Source organism: Pogona vitticeps, chromosome 6, assembly GCF_051106095.1.
Source record: "Pogona vitticeps strain Pit_001003342236 chromosome 6, PviZW2.1, whole genome shotgun sequence".
Classification (NCBI taxonomy): domain Eukaryota; kingdom Metazoa; phylum Chordata; class Lepidosauria; order Squamata; family Agamidae; genus Pogona; species Pogona vitticeps.
The window spans coordinates 17,912,842-17,936,917 of NC_135788.1; the positions used below are offsets into that span (position 1 = coordinate 17,912,842).

At 40.6% G+C, this 24,076-nt stretch overlaps 2 protein-coding genes across 10 annotated transcripts in view; one reads left to right on the top strand and one right to left on the bottom strand.

Annotated features, from left to right (window-relative positions):
• The window catches only part of LOC110083104 (protein nucleotidyltransferase YdiU), a 36,730-nt gene extending 20,605 nt beyond the window's left edge, over positions 1-16,125 (top strand). For 4 of the 8 annotated variants that reach the window (XM_020801270.3, XM_078378625.1, XM_078378624.1 and 1 more), the window contains 7 exons: positions 1,540-1,584; positions 1,674-1,755; positions 1,842-1,934; positions 7,977-8,056; positions 11,095-11,138; positions 14,632-14,711; positions 14,863-16,125. In XM_020801270.3, the coding sequence (XP_020656929.2) occupies positions 1,540-1,584; positions 1,674-1,755; positions 1,842-1,934; positions 7,977-8,056; positions 11,095-11,138; positions 14,632-14,711; positions 14,863-14,985 (547 nt within the window). In that variant the 3' untranslated portion in view covers positions 14,986-16,125. Of the gene's footprint in view, positions 1-1,539; positions 1,585-1,673; positions 1,756-1,841; positions 1,943-7,976; positions 8,057-11,094; positions 11,139-14,631; positions 14,712-14,862 lie in introns of those variants that run through there. The other 4 variants (XM_020801296.3, XR_012088238.2, XR_012088239.2 and 1 more) reach the window with 4 other exon arrangements.
• A 785-nt stretch (positions 16,126-16,910) lies between these two features.
• Positions 16,911-24,076, bottom strand: part of APBB1IP (amyloid beta precursor protein binding family B member 1 interacting protein) — a 44,428-nt gene continuing 37,262 nt past the window's right edge. For both annotated transcript variants that reach the window (XM_073003033.2, XM_078378623.1), the window contains exons 11-14: positions 23,256-23,354; positions 21,091-21,208; positions 20,059-20,150; positions 16,911-18,252 (exon numbers count right to left, since the gene is read on the bottom strand). In XM_073003033.2, coding sequence (XP_072859134.2) covers positions 17,674-18,252; positions 20,059-20,150; positions 21,091-21,208; positions 23,256-23,354 — 888 coding nt within the window. In that variant the 3' untranslated portion in view covers positions 16,911-17,673. The remainder of the gene's footprint in view (positions 18,253-20,058; positions 20,151-21,090; positions 21,209-23,255; positions 23,355-24,076) is intronic.

Sequence of the window (24,076 nt, forward strand, 5' to 3'; positions counted from 1 at the left end):
GGGAAAGGTGACTCTGTGAAGCACAGGGTTCAACTGGCAAAACAGCAAAACTGTCACATATATTCAGCACAGGTTTTGAGGGGATCCCAAATGTTAGGGATCATAGTTCAGAGAGAGAGAAATTAGATGTAACAGATTGGGATAAGAAGCAGGGAGTAGTTGCTCCCGTATCAGTGATTTGCTAGTTATTGTGGGAATTCCTCAGGATAGGATCAATTCTGCATTGTGTGATCCACGTTCCAATGAATATGAAATTGCAGTGGATTGACAAAAGACAATTGGGCTGCTCGGATTTAACATCTCCGGCTTAATACATTGTTCGTTTGGTAAGCCAAGAAAAAGAATTGGGACCAATTGCTCCCCTTTTCGCCCTGTTTTTGTTTCCTGTCCTTGTGTACCAATTTCACCTATTCTAGTTTGGTCATTGTAGGCTACATTTTTTCCTTATGTGTTTGGAAAAAGAAAGTGTTGGCTTAATATTTATTTACGGGAATATAAACCATAAGACTGAAAATCCTGCTACCAGAGCATGGTGGAGGAGCATGCAGGCGGATGCTCATTACTGATGGTCTTTTTAGCTTTTTAGAATGTGGTTCTGAACCAGCTCAGTAACTCCCTTGGATTTTGTCTTGCTGTTTGGCTTCTAACAGTGAATAGGTTTATTCACAAAGATGTTACAACAAGGCGATGTAGATAAGCCACACAGTTTGGTAACTTCTAAATTATGTATGCAAGAACTTCTAATCTCAGTGTTTCATTGGTTAAATAAAAGTGATAGAATTCTCTGTCCAGCAGTAATATTGTGCATGCACAAGGCCCACTGTACTAGCAGATACACATTTTTAAAGTTAGCACAAGAACAATATTATGTAAAAGGTGGGTTGTATGAACAACCCAAGCTCAGTGCTATAATCCTATGCAAGTGCAGCAAAGGGAATTTTCATTTGCCTAGGATTAAGTTGAGTTTTGGTCTGAACAGTATGAATTCTGAAAGTTTTGAGAACACATCTGTTGTGTTACTTGGAAATTGTACAGACTAAAAAGACAGAATTCAGCTGCATAGTGGCCTGTTCTTTTTTAGACTGACAGTGCATGAACCAGTTTTGATTTATCAAGATGAATTACAAGGTACTGTAAAAGGTAAAGGTTCTGCTTGACAATTTGTCCAGTTGTGTCCGACTCTAGGCGGCGGTGCTCATCTCCATTTCCAACCCACAGAGCTAGAGTTTGTCTGCAGACAATCCTCCATGGTCACGTGGCCAGCGTGACTAGACACGGAACGCCGTTTACCTTCCCACCCAGGTGGTACCTATTTATCTACTCGCATTTTTGCATTTTGCATATTTTCGAACTGCTAGGTTGGCAGGAGCTGGGACAAGCGACGGGAGTTCACTCTGTTGCGTGGATTCGATCTCACGACAGCTAGTCTTCTGACCTTGCAGCACAGAGGCTTCTGCGGTTTAGCCCGCAGCGCCACCATACTAATCTATGAATTTTTAATTGTTTTTTGCTAAAACGTTCCACATCTTCCTTTAACAGTGCTTCTCAGATACTTGAGGAATTTCCTGAGCAATATTATAAATGGTATGTAGTTGCCATCTTTGATCAATTAGTGTTTAAAGTATTACCCGATCTTTCCAAGTTTATGTTAATTTTTTTCCATTGGATTTCAGCTTTACAGGTCTGTTCAAAGCAAAATTAGGTCTCCTTGGCAACAGTGAGGATGATGACTATTTGATTGCGTTCCTTCTAAAAGTGAGTTTCTTTCTTCAGTTAAATATTTGAATTGTATTTTGACAAAGTACCCAAAGCTAACTCGTAACTCTGACAATATTTATTAGCTCATGGAAGATACAGAGGCAGACTTCACAATGACCTTTCGACATCTCAGTGAGATTTCACAAGACCAGCTGAAGGACCTCAGCATTCCTCAGGTACTGAGGTTTGTATTTGATAATATGTGAATTGTCTTTACATGACAATAACACTGAGAGAGATTCATCTTATTTCCTATAAGTTTAAATTGCAAAAGTAGGACTGCTTGCACACTAACATTGAAATTATAGGCAGAACGGGTTGGATACTGGGTCTTCTCTGTTTGTTTTTAGAAGAAAAGGATGGCTGACTTTAGTCCATCAGCTTGCCAGCTCTGTTGTGGATCTTTTCCCATCTCTGTTTCCATGGCGACAAAGCATGCAGGAATCTGACAGATTTCCAAGACCAGCTCAGAATTTGGGGTGGGGTGGGGGAGAGTTACTTGCATTACAAGCAACCGCTTGACAACCATTACAAAAATTATATGGTTTTGAGAGCATATTTTTTGTTAACCCACCTTGATTCCATAAAGTGATACCCCTCTCCATTGAGAAGATGAGCTTGAATTGATCCCTTATTTATATATTTCTTCATGTATTTGTTTCCTGTATCAGAAGACCGAAAAGGTTACCAATAATCAAATAATTTAAAACTATGTACAGTTTAGAACCGTGTTAAATTATTCAAAACAGGTTAAAACAGTGAAAAAGCATGTACACTATTCCAGACTCAGCAGCCATGATCCTATTGTCCTTTGATGAAGTAATGAGACTGACTTCACTCAAAATTAGCCCAGTGTCAGCACCATATGGGCCTCCGTGGAGAGGCCAGTCTACAACTATGTGGAAATGTGGGAAAGAAAGCCCTTTCCCACATTTCCATATAGTATATTGTTCTCTCTGATAGGACACATCAGAGGGCCTGTCCAGCAGTGGTGCCTCGCTTAACGAGCGTATCGTTTAACGACAAATCCACATAACGATGCATTTTTTGCGATCACTAATGCGGTCGCATTGCAATGTTTTAATAGGCAAAACACCGCATTGCGATGTTTTGGGAACAGCTGTTTGGTGGTTCCAAAATGGCCGCCGGGTCAACAAAATGGCCACCCACAGCATTTTTGCGCCCTGCCCTTGCTTACCGGGTGGCGAAAATGGTGGCCGGATGGAGGATTCCCCGCATAGCGGTGAGTTTTTCCCCAATAGGAATGCACTAAACGGAGTTTAATGCGTTCCTATGGGGTTCCCCCCCTCATAGCAACGAATCCAGATAGCGACGTTAATCCTGGAATGGATTAACATTGCTATGTGGGGCACCACTGTATTCATGTTCAGGCAGTGGTGTACCCTGTCTCAATTCAGGTGACCTGGTCCACAGACATGCATACATTCACAGCCATGCCAGATAAAATCTGCAGGCATTCTTACTATTAGCAAGAATAAGATAGCTTCCTGCTTTTTGGAAACCCACCGTTTTTTGGCCACATGGGTATTTTGGTACCTTTGTGGGACAGTTCGGTTTTATATAGTCCAAACAGTCTTCTGCAGAGATTGAAACGTTTAGCTACCTTTCTGGACCACATCTTTGAGTATCGTTCAGCCAGTATGGCATGGCTAACTCTAACCATTATACAGTATAATACATTTCTCATGATTATACCCATCACACCTCACCATAAAGTGCATAGCTTAAGTAGGAAAGGATATAGTGTTGCGTACAACATCCTTTGAGCTTCCAAGACACACTCCCAGAATTCTCTAGGAAATGTAGTCATGCTCTGTGAATACAGAATGTGTAGATTCACATAAGTCTGGCATTACATCATTACCTTAAGATTGCATCTAGACATAGTCCGACATGTTTGCTATCAGCAAGACAGAGTATTTTATTTATATGTTTTGTTTGAGCAGTTGAACAAAATCACTGTTGTCAGTAGCAGCCAAGAAGGACTGTTTAATTTAAAGAAAACCACAAGCGTGGGGCTGAGTCCCAAATGTGTTTTCAGATGCCAGATGTAATATCCTGCACTGCTAAAACGTTCCTACCTCTTGTGTGCAAACAATTTGCCAGTGGCAAGTTATGTTCTCCCGTAGATTGTTCTTATTTCTTTCCAGGGAAAATCAATGGCCAAAATCCAGAGCAATGTTGAAAGAATCATAAATAAACCCATCTTTCTATGCAGGAAATACTATTTCTGCCAAGATGAGCTGTTTTTCCACTTGAATAGATCTACAACAGACAATAGATCTACAGGCCAGCTTCCAAATCCTTGTTTCTTATTTCGAGAAAATACAGTATTTTCACTATTATGTGTGTGGTTATGTTGGAGACACAGACCAGTTTCAAGCTTGCTTAAGTAGGTTTGACATTTATGTTTGCAGAGTGCAGCAGCCTCTAGTACAGAGACTGTGACACTTGGGAAGAAGTTATCACTCTAAAGGCAATCAAAAAAAGAAATTTCCCAATTTAATTTCTTATTTCTTAAGAAAACCCATTAAGAATAGTTTGATCAGTATCCACTGATTCACTGGTCCACGGACTGAAAATATTTAAAATATTAAATGAAAAATTCCAATACAGTATATCTTTATGATGGAGTTACAAGAACTGGCCACTAGGGAGAGCCAGAGACCATGCTCTGTATTTTTCAGCATCTGCTGGAAGGCTTGGAACCCATCTCCCATGGATATGGGGAGATGTCCTGCTGTACACACCACAGAGGAAGAAAGAGCGGGGAGAGAGAAGGGAGAATCACTAAGCTTGATTATACAAAGCCCTAGAGCTGCCTGTTGTATATACAGGTCTCTTTCTCTCTGTCTCAGTGAGATGGAGAAAGAAGTAGGCAGTAATCTGAAGTAGAGAACGAAGTAAGCATGAGTACTTATCTGCATGGAGACCTAGAAAAGAAAAGGGGGAAAACACTGTTTGCCTAACTCTGCGGCTTCTGATCCCTTGCTACCGTATTTTGCTACTCTATATAACATGTAGCAAATCGTCAGCTGTAAGGCTTATATACTGATTTTATCTATCAGTTAAGCAAGGGAGACTGCTTCTCTTTCTCCATATCCATTTCATATCGGAAAAAGTAATTGTTTTCCTACCATCCATAAACATTGATAACTATTTTCAAGGGAACTGGCAGCCCTTCCTGGAACAGTGAAATACAGTACTATTCTTTCTGGACAAAGGCAGATGGAAACCATATATAGTTATAAAAGTCATGGTTTTCCCTTCATGAGCCTGCCTATGGTAATTTCTAAGGCCAAGGTCCTGTACAGATGAGTCATCCATGCAGCAGTCTGTTGCATGAACAGTTCAACTGTTTTGGACCTTGTCTAAGGAAGCAGCCAGCATCTCCTTGTGCGCATGGAACCTCTGCAAGAGCAAGCCAAGATGTTAAGTGGAACTAAAGATTCTGACCTAAGCCTTAAGGGGTTGTAAAATATTGTGCAATGCTTACACATATCTGCTCATGATTTCATCATATAGAATGAAATGGGACTTGCTCAGCTTTAGACTACAGTGGGGTCTCTACTTAAGAACGTCCCTACTTAAGAACAATCCAACTTAAGAGCAGCTCCATTTGCTAAATTTTGCTTCTACTTGAGAACAGAAATCCAAGATAAGAACAGGAAAAAAAAACTTTCCTGCTCTTTTTTTAACCTTAGGTCATCTTAGGTTTTAAAAAAATTCTCCCCCTAGTGGTAGAGTACGTATTAACCAGCTTTGCATTAGTTCCTATGGGAACTAATGCTTCAATGTACGAACGCACCTCTACATAACAAAAAAACAGCCAGAACGGATTAATTGGTTTTCATTCCATTCCTATGGGAAATTTTGCTTCAACTTAAGAACGTTTCAACTTAAGAACGCCATTCCAAAATGGATTAAGTTCTGAAGTAGAGGTTCCACTGTAGTTTCTATGGACGGAAAAGAGCAGATACGGATTAAATGGTTTTCAATGCATTCCTATGGGAAATGCAGATTCAACATAAGAACTTTTCAACTTGAGAACCACCTTCCAATACGGATTAAGTTCTTAAGTAGAGACCCCACTGTAAGTAGGATTGTAGTATCAGTCCTGTATATATTTTCATACCTCCACAGGACAAGTAGAGTTTGCTTTTCAGTCTACTACAGAAAAATACACTGGTGTTTGGTTCATTCCTGTTTTGAGTTCCAAAAGATCTGACGTAGAAAGAATAATTTTGTTTGAAAAATCCGTTGCATCATTGGAATTTACTTGGTCTGCACCTCGTATACTTGAATGTTCTGACATTCCATACTCAAATGCATTGATAATGAGAAATTTTACCAATCCATAGGTAATATTGGGGGAGGGTGTAACAAGGAATTAGGGAGGTCTTTTCAGAATAGGTGGCAAGAGTTATAACTACCCTTTCTTTTTGATGTGTTATAAATCAGCCTGGAACCAACATAGGGATGTAAAATTAAAATGTTGAGTAGCAAGGCCAGTGTATTCAAGCCATGGACAAACCAGAGCTTAGAAAAGCTATGTGCTGACTGGGAGATTCTGGAAGGTTTAATCTAAAAATGTTCCAACAAATTTTAAAACCTACAAAACCTTTCCAGTGTCTTCAAGAAACTGAGTCATGTTGATTTGGACTGTTCTGTTAAAAATGAAACTGTTAGCTATTTGCACTTCATCTGACTTTTGAAATGAATAGCCTTTGGTCTGAATTAAACAATTAAGTTTTCCTGGATAAGCCTTGACTTTACACTCTATGAAGAAAGCAATTAAAGCATTTATCTCCCGGCTGGATAAGAAGTAATTTGGAAAGAGGTAAAAAAAAAAAGCCTGAGCTTTTTAATTTTAAGGAAATCTGCATTGCCAATATTTTTATGCATCTTGAGACTCAGTTTCCCATTTGTACTTTTGCCCCCAGCAGTTGTACCACTTCCCTCTGTTTTGTTTCACGTTGAGAATGTCAGCAATAATGAAGCTTGTGTTCAGGCTTTCATCCTGAATAAGACAGGGTTCCCGATCATGGAGTTCTGCAACCACATTTACCGAAAGTAGTTACAAAACTTTGTCCAGACGTTTGCATTTAACATACAAAGGTCTCTGACACTGAGGCACAGGATGGTTTAGGGCAGCTGTAATCGATGGGGGGGGACATGATGCCTTAGAGGCCCTGGCACATATGAAGGGGGCCACAACTGAAAACTGTGAGAGGTCTCTGAAAGATACCTGTTCATGTTGTATCTTTGTCTGATGGGGGCCTTAAATCTGAGAAGAGTTCCTAAAAGGTCTGTGGCAAAAAAAAAAAAGGGTTGAGAATGGCTGTTGTAGGGAATGGATACCTGCATGCATTCCTGTTCTCACTTTAAGCCCTCATTGTGATCATGCAAAGGGATGGAAAGGTTGTGGAGGATTTCTTTACAGCTGTTGGACAGAAGAAAAATGACTCTTCAGGGCAGCTGGTCCTAGATCTTCACATACAAAGAGTAGAAATTCATCAGTCTGTGTTCATAAGCAAGGTGTGCGAGTATTTTTGTGTGCATGCACATATCTGCACCTTTGCAAACCACATGTTTTGGGCAGGATGTTACTTGAGCCCTTGTCCTCCCATGGCTTTTCCTACACCTCTCACTGGATGCTTTGACTTCATCAGTGGTTAAGGGAGAAATGTGGTGCTGAGAGAGATTGCAGAGGAAAATGTTAAGCAGGAAAAAACATTCAAAATTCTTTTCCTGTTTAATGCTCCTCCGTTCTGAGTGCTGGTTTCTTCCCCCCCCCCCGAACTTCTTTGTTTGAACAAATAAAAGATTGGGAAGGTCCTATGTTTGCTGGTGGGTGTTTTGCTTCCAAAGTGCAAAACTGCTTGCATGATTTGGGCACACACGCCTATTTTCTTTCTCCCCGATGTGCCCCATGGGTAGGTGATCGAAAGGGAAACAAAAGAGTTGTCTGGCTGGTTTAACAACTAGACCACACTAATGCAGACTCTTGGCCTCTTGAAGATTGTAGATATATAGTTGTTATAAATTACTATTCAGTACTGCTCCGTATTGTTATAAATTACCAGAAATACTTATGAATAAGTTTATCACTGCACTGTGGCATCCATAAATCATAAAGTTACTTGCATTTCATTATGGTATGAGTTAATAGCATGCAATTAATTATTTCCATACAGGAATTCTGGGCTTTGCAGGATATAGCTAAACACAGGTTCTTTTCCAACTGGGTGGCTATGTATCTCTCAAGACTGAAAAAGTAAGTTAATAATTGCGTTAATGTACCCTGTGTGTTGTAGAGTGATAAAGTAGGACTCAGGAGACCTGAGTTCAGCTGCCTGCTTGGTCATGGCAATTTGCTAGAAGGTGAGGACTGGTAAAACCACTCTTTAAATATCTCACATACCTATTAGGGTAAATATACGTCAGTTCTGACTTGATGGCATATGAGTGACTGCATATACATATTAGCTAAAGAGTAAAACTAATCTCACTGACTTCCCTTAGTATTAATTCCAGATATTTTTACGGAGGCTCAATTTGTTTTTGTATAATATTTAGAGAAAATGACTAGAATTCTGTTCATTTTTATGCGCATGGAACTCCAGCTGGAGAAGGTGTTGGAGTGATCTGATGATGTGCTGGGTGTGTGTTCAGTTGTTCATAACCAAGACTTCATCAGGAGCTCCAGCCGTGTGTAAATATTTACAGGACACTCCTAGAACTCTCAAACATTTGCTTGTTCTCTGTCAGGGTTAGAGAATATAAGACATAAGACATAAGAAATTTATTTGTCATTGCACTCACAAGTGGGTGCAACGAAATGAGGTGCTCTTCCCAAGGTAAAACTGGACAACACCACTACAAAAAAAGAGTTAAAAATATACACAACACTCACCATACAAATATAAATACCCCGTTTCTCCCAGCAATTAAAATTCCACCAAAAACTTATGACCCCGCATTTAAACTCAGTACTGCACTTGGGTAAAAGCTGTTCTTGAATCTGCTTGTCCTTGCTTTCAATACCCTAAATCTCCTTCCCGATGGTAATAATTTAAAGAGCTGATGTCCCGGATGAGAGGAGTCTTTCAGTATGTGGCCTTCTAGAACAGTGATCTCCAACCTTGGGCCTCCAGATGTTCTTGAACTTTAACTCCCAAAAATCCTGGCCAGCAGAAGTGGTGGTGAAGGCTTCTGGGAGTAGTAGTCCAAGAACATCTGGAAGCCCAAGGTTGGGGACCACTGATCTAGATGATGCTGGACTTTAATTCCTATCCACACTAGCCAGCATAGCTAGTAGAGGTAGGTGGTGAGAGCTATGGTCTAAGAACATCTGGAAGGCCACATATTCCCCATCCCATCCTATATTAATAGTATGGTCCAGTTCTTTAAAAGTAGCTGTATATTGTTGAAAGTACAGTAGTTGAAAAGAAAGGACACTTCAGTGGTTTTGTACCAGTTCCTATTCATCACTGAATGATTGCCTCAGGTCATTCCATCTGTTGTTCTCTGTACCTTTCAACAAGAATACACAAAACCTGTCCAAGGTGTTCCAAATCAAGTTATCCGATTATGTGCAAATATGCTTATTTTGGAGAGTGTAGAATGGGCAGAGAGTTAGTGCAGAATATGTAAGATTGTTCCCCAGGGGCTCATTTTTGCCAGAATCTGTTGTGTTTCTGAATTTCTAAACAGGGCTGGGTAAGACTCCTGTGTTAAATTCTGTGTTAGAAAGCTGCATCAGTGGTCTTTACTCACTCTTAGGACAGCTACAGTGGCACCTCAATTTACGAATGTCTCCACTTGTGAACGTTTCGAGTTACGAACGGCTTCATTGGCAAAATGTTGCTTCAACTTGCAAACAGAGCCTCAACTTGCGAACAAAAAGAAAACCTTTCCTGCCCTTTTTTTGACCTAAGTTCATCTTAGGTCAAAAGAAGAAAAAATAAAATAAAAATCTCCTCCTAGTGGTAGAGTACGGATTAACCGGCTTTGCATTCGTTCCTATGGGAACTAATGCCTCTACTTACAAACAGCGCCTCAACATACAAACGAAAAACAGCCTGAACAGATTAAATGGTTTTCAATGCATTTCTATGGGAAATCTTGCCTTGACTTACAAACTTTTCGACGTACAAACGCCATTCCAATACGGATTACGTTCGTAAGTCGAGGTAGCACTGTACATTCTTAAGTTTTGTTGAGCAGATACTTTTGTTCTGTATCATCATTACAACATATTCTGTATATAGGAAAGACACTCTTCATATCAATGTTTAGTCAATACAGTGGTGCCTCGCAAGACGATTGCCTTGTGGGACGATTAATCCGCAAGACAATTGGTTTTTGCGATTGCTGTGGTGCTTCGCAAGATGTTTTCTATGGACGATTTTCGCAAGACGTTGATTTTTTCCCCATTGGAACGCATTAAATAGATTTCAAGCATTCCAGTGGGGAACCGTATTTCACAAGACGATGTTTTCACAAGACGACGCTTTTTGCGGAACGAATTAACATTGTCTTGCGAGGCACCACTGCACTTTGCTCAGATTTACTATTTTGAGCATATTTGCTCACAGAAATCATAATTTTTTTTCCCAGAATGCCTTTACATGTGTGATCAACAGTTAATGCCTTGTGTTTTAATTGTTAGAACTTTTAATATGTTCCCTGAGATGTCTGGATGAATAGGTTGATGCTGCAGGCACATTCTGAGATGTGCAGGTTTCTAGTAATGAATAATATAATCTAAAACTTGACCCAGCCACTGTGAAGCCTGAATGATAAATACAATATTCTTGTATCCATATAAATTTAAGTCAGAATATGTCATGAACAATGAATGTCTTGGAGAAAAAAGGGTTTAAAGATAAGACAAAATAGCAAGTAAGTGTATTTGCTAAATTTCTTACCCAGTTTGCTGTGAAAGAATGATACATGAGTTTATTTTCCTTTGTGAGACAGTCTTAGCTTTGTAAACCATGTTTTACTATGATCAGCTCCTGCTTAATTTTGTATCGTGCTTAATAAACCAAAGTTAAACCACAGATTTCCCATTCAGGTATAAGTGGGAATGAGATTTAAAGCAAGTGTGCCATAGGAGCATCAAAATTATAGTGGAGGGAGGGATCCAGGGAGCAGGAAATGCACAGGCTTGATGTTCATTCTGTTTAATAAACTATGATCTATTAAACCAAGATCACAATGTTGACAGCAGCCTAGAGTGACTGTAGAAAACATGAAATGCAAATGGAATGTTACAATTCTGTCTCTTTTTATATGTGTACTATACAGGAATACAGGAGATTCTGACTCTGAGCGAAGGAGAAGAATGACCAGTGAGTTGAATCAAGAGTGTTTCTGTGTCCAAAACTTCCAAAGCCCATCCCTTGCGTAGAACTGATCTGTCTTTTGCAGTGGATTTAATTAACACCATAAGATTACACTGGGCTTCTAAACATGGGTGTGAACAGCAAAATAAGAGCCACTGGCATCTTCTCACACTGACAGTAAACCTTCTAACGCCTTTACATCTATGGAGAAAACGTCACGTGTTAAGTAATCATTGGTAACCAGTGTAGTGTAGTGGGTAGCGTGTTGGACCAGGACTCATGAGATGTGAGTTCAAATCCCCGTTTGACAATGGAAACCATAAAACAAATCCTTAACTATCTACTTGCCTTGGAAACCCTGCTAAGGTTGCCATAGGTTGGAATGGACATCATGATCCATAAAATAAAACATACCATGAGGATTAATGGATCAGATATCAAACTTGTTTCATATTTACATGTTGCTGCCAAGATGGCTATAAGAATGAAGTGGAAATAAACAGTCACCTGTAAATAACTGGTTTAAACATATGTGGAACACTGTCTTGTTTAATAATAATAATAATAATAATAATAATAATAATAATAATAATAATAATAATAATAATAATAATAATAATAATAGTAGTAGTAGTAGTAATAGTAATAGTAATAGTAATAGTAATAGTAATAGTAATAGTAATAGTAACTAAGTTGCCACATTACTGGAAGGTGCAAAGAAATTATATGAAAAATATGGATAAATTATGAATGATAGGCAGTATTTGCCATGTACTGGAATGAGAAAGTGAAAATGGAGCATACCCTTTTGCTTATTATGAATTGTTCCAGAAATCTATGTTGTTGTTGTTTTAATTTCATGAACGAGGCAGAAAAATTACACAACCAACTCCTTGAAGTTCCTGAAGTATATGGTGAATGTGGGGAGAGGGGGAAAGCAACTCTTATAAATGAAAGAAAGGGTGGAGTCATGATTCTATGGTAGACCACACATTAAAGTTTCAGCTGTAAATTTTCACATGGGTTAAAAGATCTTAGGAACGTGGTTGGAAAAAGACTTATTTCTGAGACTTTGGAGAGCTGTTCCCTACTGGATGGATCTGTGATCTTACGCTGTACAAAAGAGCTCCTTCTAACTTGCATTCCCAGGGCCTAGGACACTATCTATATTAAGAGCTGTTGGATTAAAACAAACAAACGACAGATCACCTCCATGAATATCGGCATGTAACAAATATTTGGGGTGTTAGCTTTGAAAAGCAAAGCTTTGTGCAGCCACATTGATGTTGCAACAGTGCATTAATCTCTGAATATGATGGCCAGTTGGATGCTCAAAAAGCACAGTTGCCTTTCATCCCCAAAGTTTGTACTCTGCTGCTCCAATTTTCAAAGGGGTCCGTATGGCTGATTTAGCAAGCTCTGTCAGGTATATATTAATGACATTAATTTGGCAGAAGTGCTGCCTTGTAACTGCCATTGAGTTCTCATTCCACATTAGGGGCATATGATGTTATAACATTCATCTTAATGTCATCATTTTAAATTGGTTTATTTGGGGGAACAATTGATAGCTGGTATTTTAATCCACTTTGCTTGGTTCATCTTGAAGTTGCTTTTTTATATAAAAGTATTTGAACTATTTTTGACAATTTTAAAGATATTTTTAGATGCCTTTTATCTATGCTTTCCTGCTCTCATTATGTCCGAACAGTTGTGCCGTAATTGGAATTTCTTATGCTTGTCCACTTTTTTTAAAAAAAGTATTCTTTTACTTCATCAGCTTTTTAATGGCCCAGTTTTATCAAATCTGTATTATATCTTTTTCCCAAAGTATGAAAGATGGAGCCTTGGCCAAAATCCTATTGCTGTTTTCTACATGTGTAAAGGCATTTGTGGAAGTGTTTTGTGTGTGTCCCAGGTTGCCCGTAGGATGGACACATAGTCAATTGTGCAATGGGAAACATTGAGCACATGACTAACCACAAGAAAACAGCTACCATCACTTGTGCAGCCACATTTTCACAGCTGGGTAGGGAAAGAGGATTCTGTCCATTAACACAAATGAATTAAGAGGAAACAGGAAAAAAAAATCAAGACACCCCCATGGTCACACAACAAAATTATGTACATGCTGTGATGGCCATCAGCTTAGATGGCTTCAAATAGAGATTTGACAAATTGCTGGAGGATCCGCTTGTTGGTGGCTGCCAACAATGATGTTCCAGGATTTGCGGCACCAGCTCTCCGAATACTAGTTACTGGGGACAGAAGAAGGGAGTGCTACTCCTCTCCCACCCAGCTTGTGGGATTCCTGTAGGCAGCTGGTTCACCAGTAGAAAAACTGGAAGCCTGAAGTAGGTAAAACTTCAGTTTTATCCAACCACTCTTTTAGATTCTTCTTTTATCTATTGCTAAGTAGCCGCCTAGAGTGGTTGTTCAACTAGATAGGCAGGGTATAAGTACAATAATTTAGATAGATAGATAGACAGACAGACAGATAGATAGACAGATAGATAAGTAGCTGCAAGTGGGATGTGGTGGTGCTGCGGGTTAAACCACAGAAGCCTCTTTGCTGCAGGGTCAGAAGACCAGCAGTCATAAGATTGAATCCACGCGACAGAGTGAGCTCCCATCACTTGTCCCAGCTCCTGCCAACCTAGCAGTTTGAAACCATGTAAATGCGAGTAGTTAAATAGGTACCACCTCAGTGGGAAGGTAACGGCGTTCCGTGTCTAGTCGCGCTGGCCACGTGACCACGGAAACTGTCTTCGGACAAATGCTGGCTCTATGCCTTGGGAATGGGGATGAGCACCACCCTCTAGGATCGGACACGACTGGACTAAATGTCAAGGGGAACCTTTACCTTTACTTAGTAGCTGCAGGACTTAAGCATACTTAAGCAGACCCGGGGGTGGTGGTTTAACAACAAAAGACTTACAAGCCAAGGGACAGCATTATTAAGCTCCTAATGTATATGGCTCAAAATAGGCCATAGTGCAGGGATGTGTAGGGCTCCCAGCACCCCTTAGGCCATGCAAGCCCAATGTGTCCGACTCTTGACACTCCCATAATTTTGCCTGAAGGTTTCAGCGTGTCAGACACAAGGCTGTTCCAACCCATGTGAGGACAGGTAATTTTGCAACTTTAAGAAGAATGTCACCAGAGTTGGAAGATGCAAAGATCTAATAATAAATCATCACTTTTTAAAAGTACATTTCAGATTCAGGACAGTTCTGCCCCCTCTTACCAGTGTAAAAGCCAATTGTGTTGTGCCAGTGCAGGCAGCATGGTGCTTAAATCTCTAGTATTCAGACAATGGAAAACTAATGAACTGTGGGATATAAGCTTGTGTTTTTGTTCTTGTTACCTTTCAGTTCTTTAAAATCCTTAATTATTTTCTTATATCAGTGTAGAGGAAATCTACTTGAATGCACATAATCTCTGTGGAAAAGCCCCTGCCCGTTTTTATATACTGTATGCATTTTCTTTTTGGTTGCAGGTATTAATCCAAGGTATGTGCTGAGAAATTGGATGGCAGAGTCAGCTGCCCAGAAGGCTGAAAGGAATGACTTTTCCGAGGTAGAGCATTGATTTTGCACTGTACATTTTATGCTCAGGATGACATTCTTGGTGAAGAGACCAAGCATAGACTCAATAAACTGTGCAGCATAGCTGCTGATGCTTTGTTCCTTTTTCATAGAAGTGACACACAGGTTTGTTTTACTTCCAGGTCCGTCTGGTGCAGCAGGTTTTACAGCAACCCTTCCAGTTGCAAATGGTGGCTGAGAGAGCTGGTTATGCACAACGCCCACCTGCTTGGGCCAGAGCCATTAAAGTCAGCTGTTCATCTTGAAACAAGCCTCTAGTCAAGTTATTGATGTATGGACGAAGCCTTCAAATGACACCAAAGCCTTAGGACAGGGGTGAGCAATCTCCAGAGGTCCAGAGCCAAGCAATCCCATCTGTGGATCTTCGGAGGGGCCTGTCTGGTCCTGTGACCCACACGTCCCTTTTCCTTGCCTTAGACAAATCAGTTTTTAAGAAACCAAGCAACCTCTTTTGGGGCCTCTGGGCCCAACAGGTGGTTTTTTTGTTTAAATTTAACAATTGGGATGCGAGGGCCATTCAAAACATGGCAAAACTGCCTTCTCCCTACAGAGCACAAGAAGCTTTTGGGAAAAAAATAATTGAATTGCGTGTATGTGTGACTGCTGGAGGATGCATTTTGGCTGATGGCGGTTACTGGTTACCTGCTCCATATTAAAATATCATGTAACTTAGTATTTTTGCACTTGTATCCTCTGATGATGAAGATCATGACCACTGGGCCCATCACCACCTGGCAAATAGAAGGGGAAGATATGGAGGCAGTGACAGATATTACTTTCTTGGGCTCCATGATCACTGCAGATGGGGACTGCAGCCACAAAATTAAAAGACGCCTGCTTCTTGGGAGGAAAGTGATGACAAACCTAGACAGCATCTTAAAAAGCAGAGACATCACCTTGCCAACAAAAATCCGCATAGTCAAAGCTATGGTTTTTCCAGTAGCGATGTACGGAAGTGAGAGCTGGACCATAATGAAGGCTGACTGCCGAAGAATTGATGCTTTTGAACTGTGGTGCTGGAGGAGACTCTGAAGAGTCCCCTGGAAAGGGGACGAGATGCCTGGACAATTGTCATCAAAGCTACCAACATGAATGTGACCAAACTCCGGGAGGCAGCAGAAGACAGGAAGGCCTGGCGTGCTTTGGTCTATGGGGCCACGAAGAGTCGGACACGACTTAATGACTAAACAGCAATCCTCTGTTGTTTTGTCGCCCAGTGGCTCCTTGCTCTTTTGACATGCTTTTGCCCTGTTCTGGCTACACTGCCCAAAAGCCCAGTTACTGTATAACAGCCATCTGAATCTGGCACACTTTAGATGTTTTGCACTACAATTTCCATCAATGTCTCAGCATAGTTAATGTTGTATAAAACAACTCAACAGCCACTCCTTTCAGTCTGAGCAACTGTATTGTATTCTGTCTACTTCAGTGTCCTCTGCACACGTTTTCCATAGTATTAATACAGGTAGCCACAGGAAGCTTTGTTGAACTATGTATTCATCTTCTCACTCATTTGAATGCTCTGTTCTTTTTATTGTGCCCAAAGTAACTGGTAGCACCATCCAGTTTTGAACAGAGAGCATTTTCTGTAAAAGCACCCCAAATTTCTGGTCTAATAGCTGGTAGAGCATTTTTGTTGAGGATCCAGTACATGTGTATTGAATTATTAGAACTAGAAAATAGGATTCTGAAATATCTGGGGGGAAAAATCTTTACCTAGCAAAAATCCTTGCAGGTATTTTGGCTAAACATTGCAAGCTGACAGCCAAGGGGAAGCAAAGCATGTGGCATATGAGCAAATAAGTGAAACTCTTCTTGATATATGCAGTGGACATTTGCTGCAACATTTATTTATTTCTGAAAATCTAAGAGTTTTAACAATACTTCTTAGCACTCTTGCCTCTGTGATGAAACTTAGCAAGCTTGTGCTCTGGGTGAGCCTCTCAAGGGACTTAAACCTCCCCCTGCTGTCTTTTCCTGTTACCCAGTTTAAGGTAACTCAATTTAAGGGGGCTCAATTTGCAAGAACCATAACTAGAATAGTTATGAGATTTTTGTCAGAGTAAATAAAAAGTTTGCAAAGGAGACTTTCCGGAGATGGTCTCAAATTGTGTTATGGGCCATGTCCTTTAAAACATCAATTGTGCTTGCTCATTAATTTTGACACTGGTGAGGAGACACACAAGAGGAGATTTTATTCACAAAGTGGCAGTGAGTAGCATCGACACAAACAGGAGATTTCAGGTGCACCATAAATGATAAAAGAGGAGCAGTAAATGAAAAACATTACTTAAATTATTCAAAAACCTACAGAACCTTTAAAACTATGCATTTCTAGGTGCCAGAGAAGTAACCACATATGTAGTCTGCAGATATTCTCACTGAAAACATCTATTCTCATTGTGAGTTCTTAGTTTCAAAATGACTGAAGTTCACAGGTGTAGCATGCTGTGGCCAGGGCAGCTTGTGCATAATGAAGTCTTCAGTGACTTTTCTGACTTTTTATCCAAAGTACAGAAAGCAAAAGGACAGGTTGACACTTGAATAATGTTTCCCAGCCAGTCGAAAAGTGAATTTAGGAGCTGTAAAGGAAACTATAATGTGGCATTCCAGATTTCTAGCTTATGTTTTTTGCAGTGTGCCTCAGCCCTAGATGCAATAAATTAATCTAATTAATAATTTTTATTAATTTTTGCTGACCAAAACACAGCTAGTCTGTTAAAACCTCCTTTTCACTGGGAGACTTGCACTGCTTCTACTTGTGTTCTGAAAAGCCAATATTTCTACAAGTCCTTGAGAAAGGGACCCATCTCACGTTCAGCATGTGTTGGAGTTACTACTACTAGCATGTATGCCCTTAGACCACCAGGGAAGCACCCCCTCTGTGGTCTAGTCACAATTAAAACCACACCCTGATACATAAGCTCCTTGCTTCATGATGTGTCACCCCTTTTCTTCTGCAATGCTCTCATTAGATCAGACATTAAATCTCCTTGGGCAGATGCATCTCCTCTTGGGGGTGGCCCCCCTTGCCTTGGCCCTCCATCCTGCCCATCACTTTCTTCCTGCCTTCTAGGCGGAGGCAGAGGCTTCTTTCTGATTGGTGGAGGCATACTGGGAGCAGAGACTGGGGGAGGAGGCAGTGGTGGAGGAGGCAGCAGTTCTGCATTTGCAGTTTCAGCAGCAGAAGAAGGCGGAGGGGGTGGAATAAAATCAGGGGGAGCTTCATAATATTCTGGTGGAGGAGGAGGCGGTGGCGGCGGCAAATCATCCAGTTCCGAGAGTGACGGGGTTAAATCAGGAGGTGGTGGAAATTCTGGATCCGGTGGGTAAACAGTTCCGCCCTTCTGGTTATCAGTGGGTAAGTTCAGTGAAGTAGTGATGGCAGAAGATCGTCTCTGGGGAGGAGGAGGTGGACAGAGGCCACCAGGTTTCCGCTGTTTGACCTGTGGCAGGGTGAGTAGTGGTGCCGGTGCTTGACTGGCAACAGGGATGCTGTCTGGTTTCTTAGCCTTTTGACAAAGGAAATAGTGTCAAATGTGTGAGGGCAGTACAGATGCCGCACCAATTATGGCTTCCTGGTATCAAGAATGCTTCGTCTAACCCTCAGTTAAGAACTGGTAAAATAAAACCTATGTTTTCAAGATATACTATGGCAGGGCTCCCCAACCTTTTTCACTTTCAGCACTTCCTGCTTTTGCTTTTGTTCATCTGCTGAGTGGTTTCTATGCCAATCAAAAACTCTTCTAACAATGAGCAGATGCATATAAGCAGGACAAAACTTAAATGCAGTGCATTTATTCCTTCACTCTAGTAAGATGCAATATACTGTAATTCCTTGGCAGACACTTCAAAACACAAACCTTTTCAAAGTACTGTGAAGTGCATTTTGTGTACACTCCCTCTATTCCTTATTTATTGCTATACATTCTGGCAAACACTGGCACAGCTCAAAATACCTGACATAACATACACCATACAGTGCTGAACAAAAGAGTGTACAAGAACATCTTAAAGGTGGCAGTCTCACATTTATATCTCTATTTTCTGATGGCCGAAGCCTACTCTGGGTTGTATGCTCCTACTTCCGTATTCATTTATGTGGCCAGAATCCTAGTGGTGTTGGTGTAGAGTGTGTGGAGCTTACAAGGATTAATGGCAGCTAACTGCATCTTGGTTATGTGCCTGGCTGCACACCCAAGATGCCTTGTCAAGTTAGCCACATCAAGTTATGTAAAGTTTACATAAGTACCAGTAGGATTCCAGCTTGTGTATATAATTATTCTTGAAAATACAGGTATTTTCCAAATTGACCACCAAAGGCTAGGATATAAAATTTGGCAACCTAGGTTTTCAAATTCAGTGCAGTTGTCCATTAAAAGTTACATGACTTCCATTAATTCTCACACCTCAATACTGTCGTGTTATAGAGATGGATATTTCCTGAAGAGCCTAAAACTAGGACAAGCTTATACAGGAGATGACATTCTTTCAGCTAGCCTGGTCCTGTTGTACATGACTTTAGAGGTCATAACCAGTGCCCCAAAACAGACCATCAGACAGTGAAGTTGTTAACAAAGGAGTCACATGTTACCAGTAACTTGGCCTGGTCAACATCCCGCCACCTAGAGTGGTCGCAATGACCAGATAGGCGGGGTATAAATGGAATACAGTGGTGCCTCACAAGACGAGCGCTTCGTTTAACAATGAAATCGCATAACGAAGTTTTTGCGATCGCAAAACGATGTTTCCTATGGGGTTTTTGCGCTTTGTGATGATCGGTTACCTGCTTTGCTAACCGATTATCGCTAAACGAAGATTTTCGGACAGCTGACTGGCGGTTTCAAAATGGCCACTGGGTAAAAAAAATGGCCGCCCGCTGTTTTCTGGGACGGATTCCTTGCTGCACGGGCAGTGAATGGCCGCGCTATGGAGGATCTTCACCGGACGGTGAGTTTCAAGCCCATAGGAACGCATTAATCGGGTTTTAATGCGTTTCTATGGGCTTTAAAAAATTGCTTTATGATGTTTTCGTTCTGCAGCGAGTTTGCTGGAACGAATTAACATCGTAATGCGAGGCACCACTGTAAATAAGAAATATGGCTGACATTTCCATGCAGTTTTCAAAGGCCACTTAATCCACAGTGTGTTGTGTTCATCCAAACAGTATATAGCTAGACAGTCATTCACTGTGGCTATGGCCCATGTTCCTTATTACATTCAAGAATCTCCCGACAAACCGCTAAGATTCCCACCCCCACCTTAATATGGACTGTCACAAGAATTCTCCTGTATTAGTCAATACATTTTATTTGTACCTTTGGTGTCTCAGCACGTTTCCCATTCTCTGAAGAGACCGCTATAGTTGGGGTTATGCTTTGCGGGACTTGTCCATTTGCATGAGCACTACCTATGAAAATACAAGCGAAGGCAAAAAACCAGATTAACCTATAGAAATAGCTCAAATTTAAGTAAACAAATACTGTATGCAATTTTTCCTCATTCTCAAATCATCCTAAAATAATATACTACTTCATAGGATATTAGAGCACTCTTTAAACATATATCTTGCTTATATGTCTGAAAAGAATGGTTAGTAGCATGTTGGAACTCTTGCAGACCAAAAGAAACCTGTGGCTTTAATTGTGAATTGTACAGTCTATCAACAAGTCTTATGTACAATTTATTTACAAAAAAATTTAGCCGCGCCATTACCAATGGTCTCTGAGCGGCGTATAACAATATTAAAACTTTAAAAACATTAAAACCATTTAAAAATAGGCAATATTATAATAATATCCTACATTAAAAATGGTCATTAAAACATTAATATTAATAACTAATTAACATTTTCCAGTTTAGTCTAGGCTATCTAGAAGCTGAATCTTTGAAATGCATACAGTCATGGCCCAAAATATTGGCATACCTGCAATTCTGTCAGAAAACAATTTAGACAGGGCGCCAATAATTTTGGCCAATGCATTTTGGGTTTCTGTGTGGGGCTGTATCAGATTTGATTTTTCTTCCCTGTTTTTTGTGTTCTTCCAAGGCAAACCAAAGAAATGAACATGTGAGTACCAAAAACATTTGCAACTGCAACAATTTTCTGAGAGAAGTGTTGCATTATCTGACAGAATTGCACAAGTGCCAATATTTTTAGCCATGACTGCAGTTCCTACATTTTAATGCCTTGGTTGTCTTTGTGAACAATCAGCCTAGTGAAAGAGCTAGTTCAGGTGTATCTAAAACTGAATTACAGAATCATAAAATCATGAAGTGGGAAGGGGCCTATAAGGCCATCAAATCCAACCTCCTGCTCAATGCAAATTTCTGAAGATGATAAAAAATACCTTTAGAAGAAGATCCCGCAGCAGCTATGGATTCAGCATTCCCTGGCTTTGCCAGTCGGGAAGCTAAGCCAGCCTTCTGCACTGCACGGATGTAGTTATCATACAGTGTTTTGCCGTACTGGAAAAGTTAACACACATTTTATCTTGCCTGCAGAAGATGACCACAAATATCTTGAAACAGAAGCCTATTTACACTCACTTTCTATCAACTGAAATGCAAGCCCATTGGAAAAATTTACTTCTGGATCTTATTGAGCTGTATGTGTCAGGACAGCAAGTTTAAATTGGTTTAAATTTAAACCAGCAAGCTTTCGGCACCCAGAATTGTTTCTTATTACAAGATAAAGAAACTTCAGAAAATAGTAATAATGGTTGATACAACTGTGATTTAATTACAGTAACTCTACCAAGCTGAACCCTACTGGATTTCATGCTGTTTTCAGACTGCCGAAAGCAAAGGATGTTAATAAAATAAGACTGTTGCTTTTGCCTGCATTGGAAAATATTATCTGAAATCCATTGGCTAAAACTGCTGGATAACTCTATGGTTTAGCTTTCCAGCTGCAGAGCCAACAATTGGGAGTTCAGTTCTTCACTGTGCCTTCCTTATGGGCTAGACTTGATGACCCATTGCGTCCCTTCCAGCTCTGTAGTTCTAAGATGATTATTAGCTTGGCTGAATAAATAAGCATTCCTTTTTTGTATCTATTTGTTTTTGCTTCTATGGTCAGAATCTTTTTTCAAGTGTGGCAAAAAAAACCAAACTCGGCTACCATGAGATCTTCAGCTTGACATTGTGCAAGTTGGAAACCATCTGGTTGTAGGCAATGGGCCACAATTTATGCCTTGTGCAAATTGGGGGGAAAAGCCCATCTTATCTTATTTACAAGCTGCAGAAGAGTCCGAGAGACAGCTCAGAGCTGTACTGCCTGACTCTTGGGCTCAACCAGCTTCAGATTAACCTCCCAGGGGCAAACAACATTTTGAGAATTTCATATAACTGCTCTCCACCCCGCCCTCCCTCAGAAGTAGCCATGGATCTGCCAATCACAACTGGGATAAGGAGGTACTTTACAAAGCCATTTACCAAATGGCAGTTTGCCGCCGCCCCCAAACTCCCTCAGCAAAATGGACACTCAGTAGCATCCCTGTCTAAGACCATGAAGGTTTTTCAAGTGTTCTTCCCTTACCCATAGTGCCATAATTGTGACCAAAGCCCCAACCCCTGCTTTGACTCCTTCCTGGAGCAAACATCCACTTGAGGCAATAGCATAGGCATCCTTCAGTCTCGAGAGACTAAGGTAACGTGCTCTGTATGGAGGACTTGGAACAGCATCTAGTGTTTCGACGCTGTGTGCGAAGCTGGGGTGTCCTCTCCAGAGCACAAAGCCTGGGTAAAATAATATGGAGGATAGCCTGTTACCCAAGCAGCAAATCTCCCCTCTCCACATCACTGAAATAGTCCAGTGGAAAGGCAAGAGCCAATACAACTGGTTCCAGCGAAGTCGCAGGAGTTGGCAGAATGACACGAACTGCCTCTGAGGCTCCGGCTCCGGATTTTTCCTCGAGGTTGACTACTCCTGAAGCCTTTTCCATCAGTGGATACAGCCACAAGGCAGTGGAGTTTTCCTTCTCCTAGATGGGCTGCCTTCCAAGGCTGACAAGTCCCACCTACCTGGCCTGCTCCCTCACGACATGGAGGACGATGGCGGCGCCTCAGTGGGGGTTTGAATTTGGAGCCCTCCTTCTCCCCGCTTGAGGCAACAGTGCAGGAAGAAATGGCGAATCCTGCTTCCCATTACATCACCCTCTCCCAGGAGTAAACTGCATGTATCCATGTGTAATTAAATTGCTCCCCTCATCTATCCATTTCTACACCATTCATAGGAAGAGGGGGATAGGCCTTGGGACGATGGTCTGATCCCATGCAGAGCTTCTGTTTTCCCCATCTTGCTTTCAATACCAAAGGTTCCAAAGTGTGCAGTGCCTCTCTTGGCTCTTTCCTTGAGGACTGCCTCATCCATGTATAATTCTGTTGTGTGTATATGATGTCAGTGTTTATTTAACTAAAACACAGCCTGACTATGTTACTCCTCCGAACTACCACTGGGATTCATCATTCTGTTTTCTTTTTATTATTGAGAAACACACCTTCTCCTCCTCACCTTTGCAATTCTTATACCAGTTACCCAATGGTGTAGAGCTTGCCGATCATCACAGCATAAGTATTTGATGTATTGTGATTCCTTCTGTATCTGAGGATGCTAGCAAAGGGAATGAATGAATGAATAGTGTAACAATAATAATGGCACATGATTTTTCACTATTAAAAATATGCTGACATTCAAAGATGGACAGAAATGCTAGCTTTAAATCAGCCAAGTATTATTTGCTGGATGAAAGCCGGGATTGAGATAGTTACAACAAGACTTCCAGCTAGTAAATTTGGGGCATGTCATGGCTCTGTGTTTAGTATCCTCGTGTGTAATCTAGAGAGAGCATACTGTTCATTACCATCTATCAGTTACATACATGCAAGATTAATCTACAATGTCCATTTTTCAAAAAATTCAAAAAGCAAGTAATATTTTTTTAAAAAGAAAAGAATCAAGTGCTCTGCTACGAATATTCTTATTTTCTTTTTCTCTTTGTGTTCTTTTGGAAGGGTAACTTATTCATAGGGTTGCCATAGGCTGAAAAATCACTTGGAGGCGTGAAACAACAACAGCATTAAATAATTCAAAGACCACTTACTTCAAATAAAAATGTCCAACTCATTACTGTAGTTTTTCGATTTGAAACCCTTTATGAGGCCAGAGAATTTGTAACAAGAAACATAAGGATTTTGATGTATTGCAATAATCGGCTAGAGCCACCAGATGGCATCAGATACTGTTCAATGATTTAATGTCCAGACTGGCAGCAGATAAAAGAGTTCTGTAGCATGTTAACAGACTAATAGACTAACAAATTTATTATGCCATTA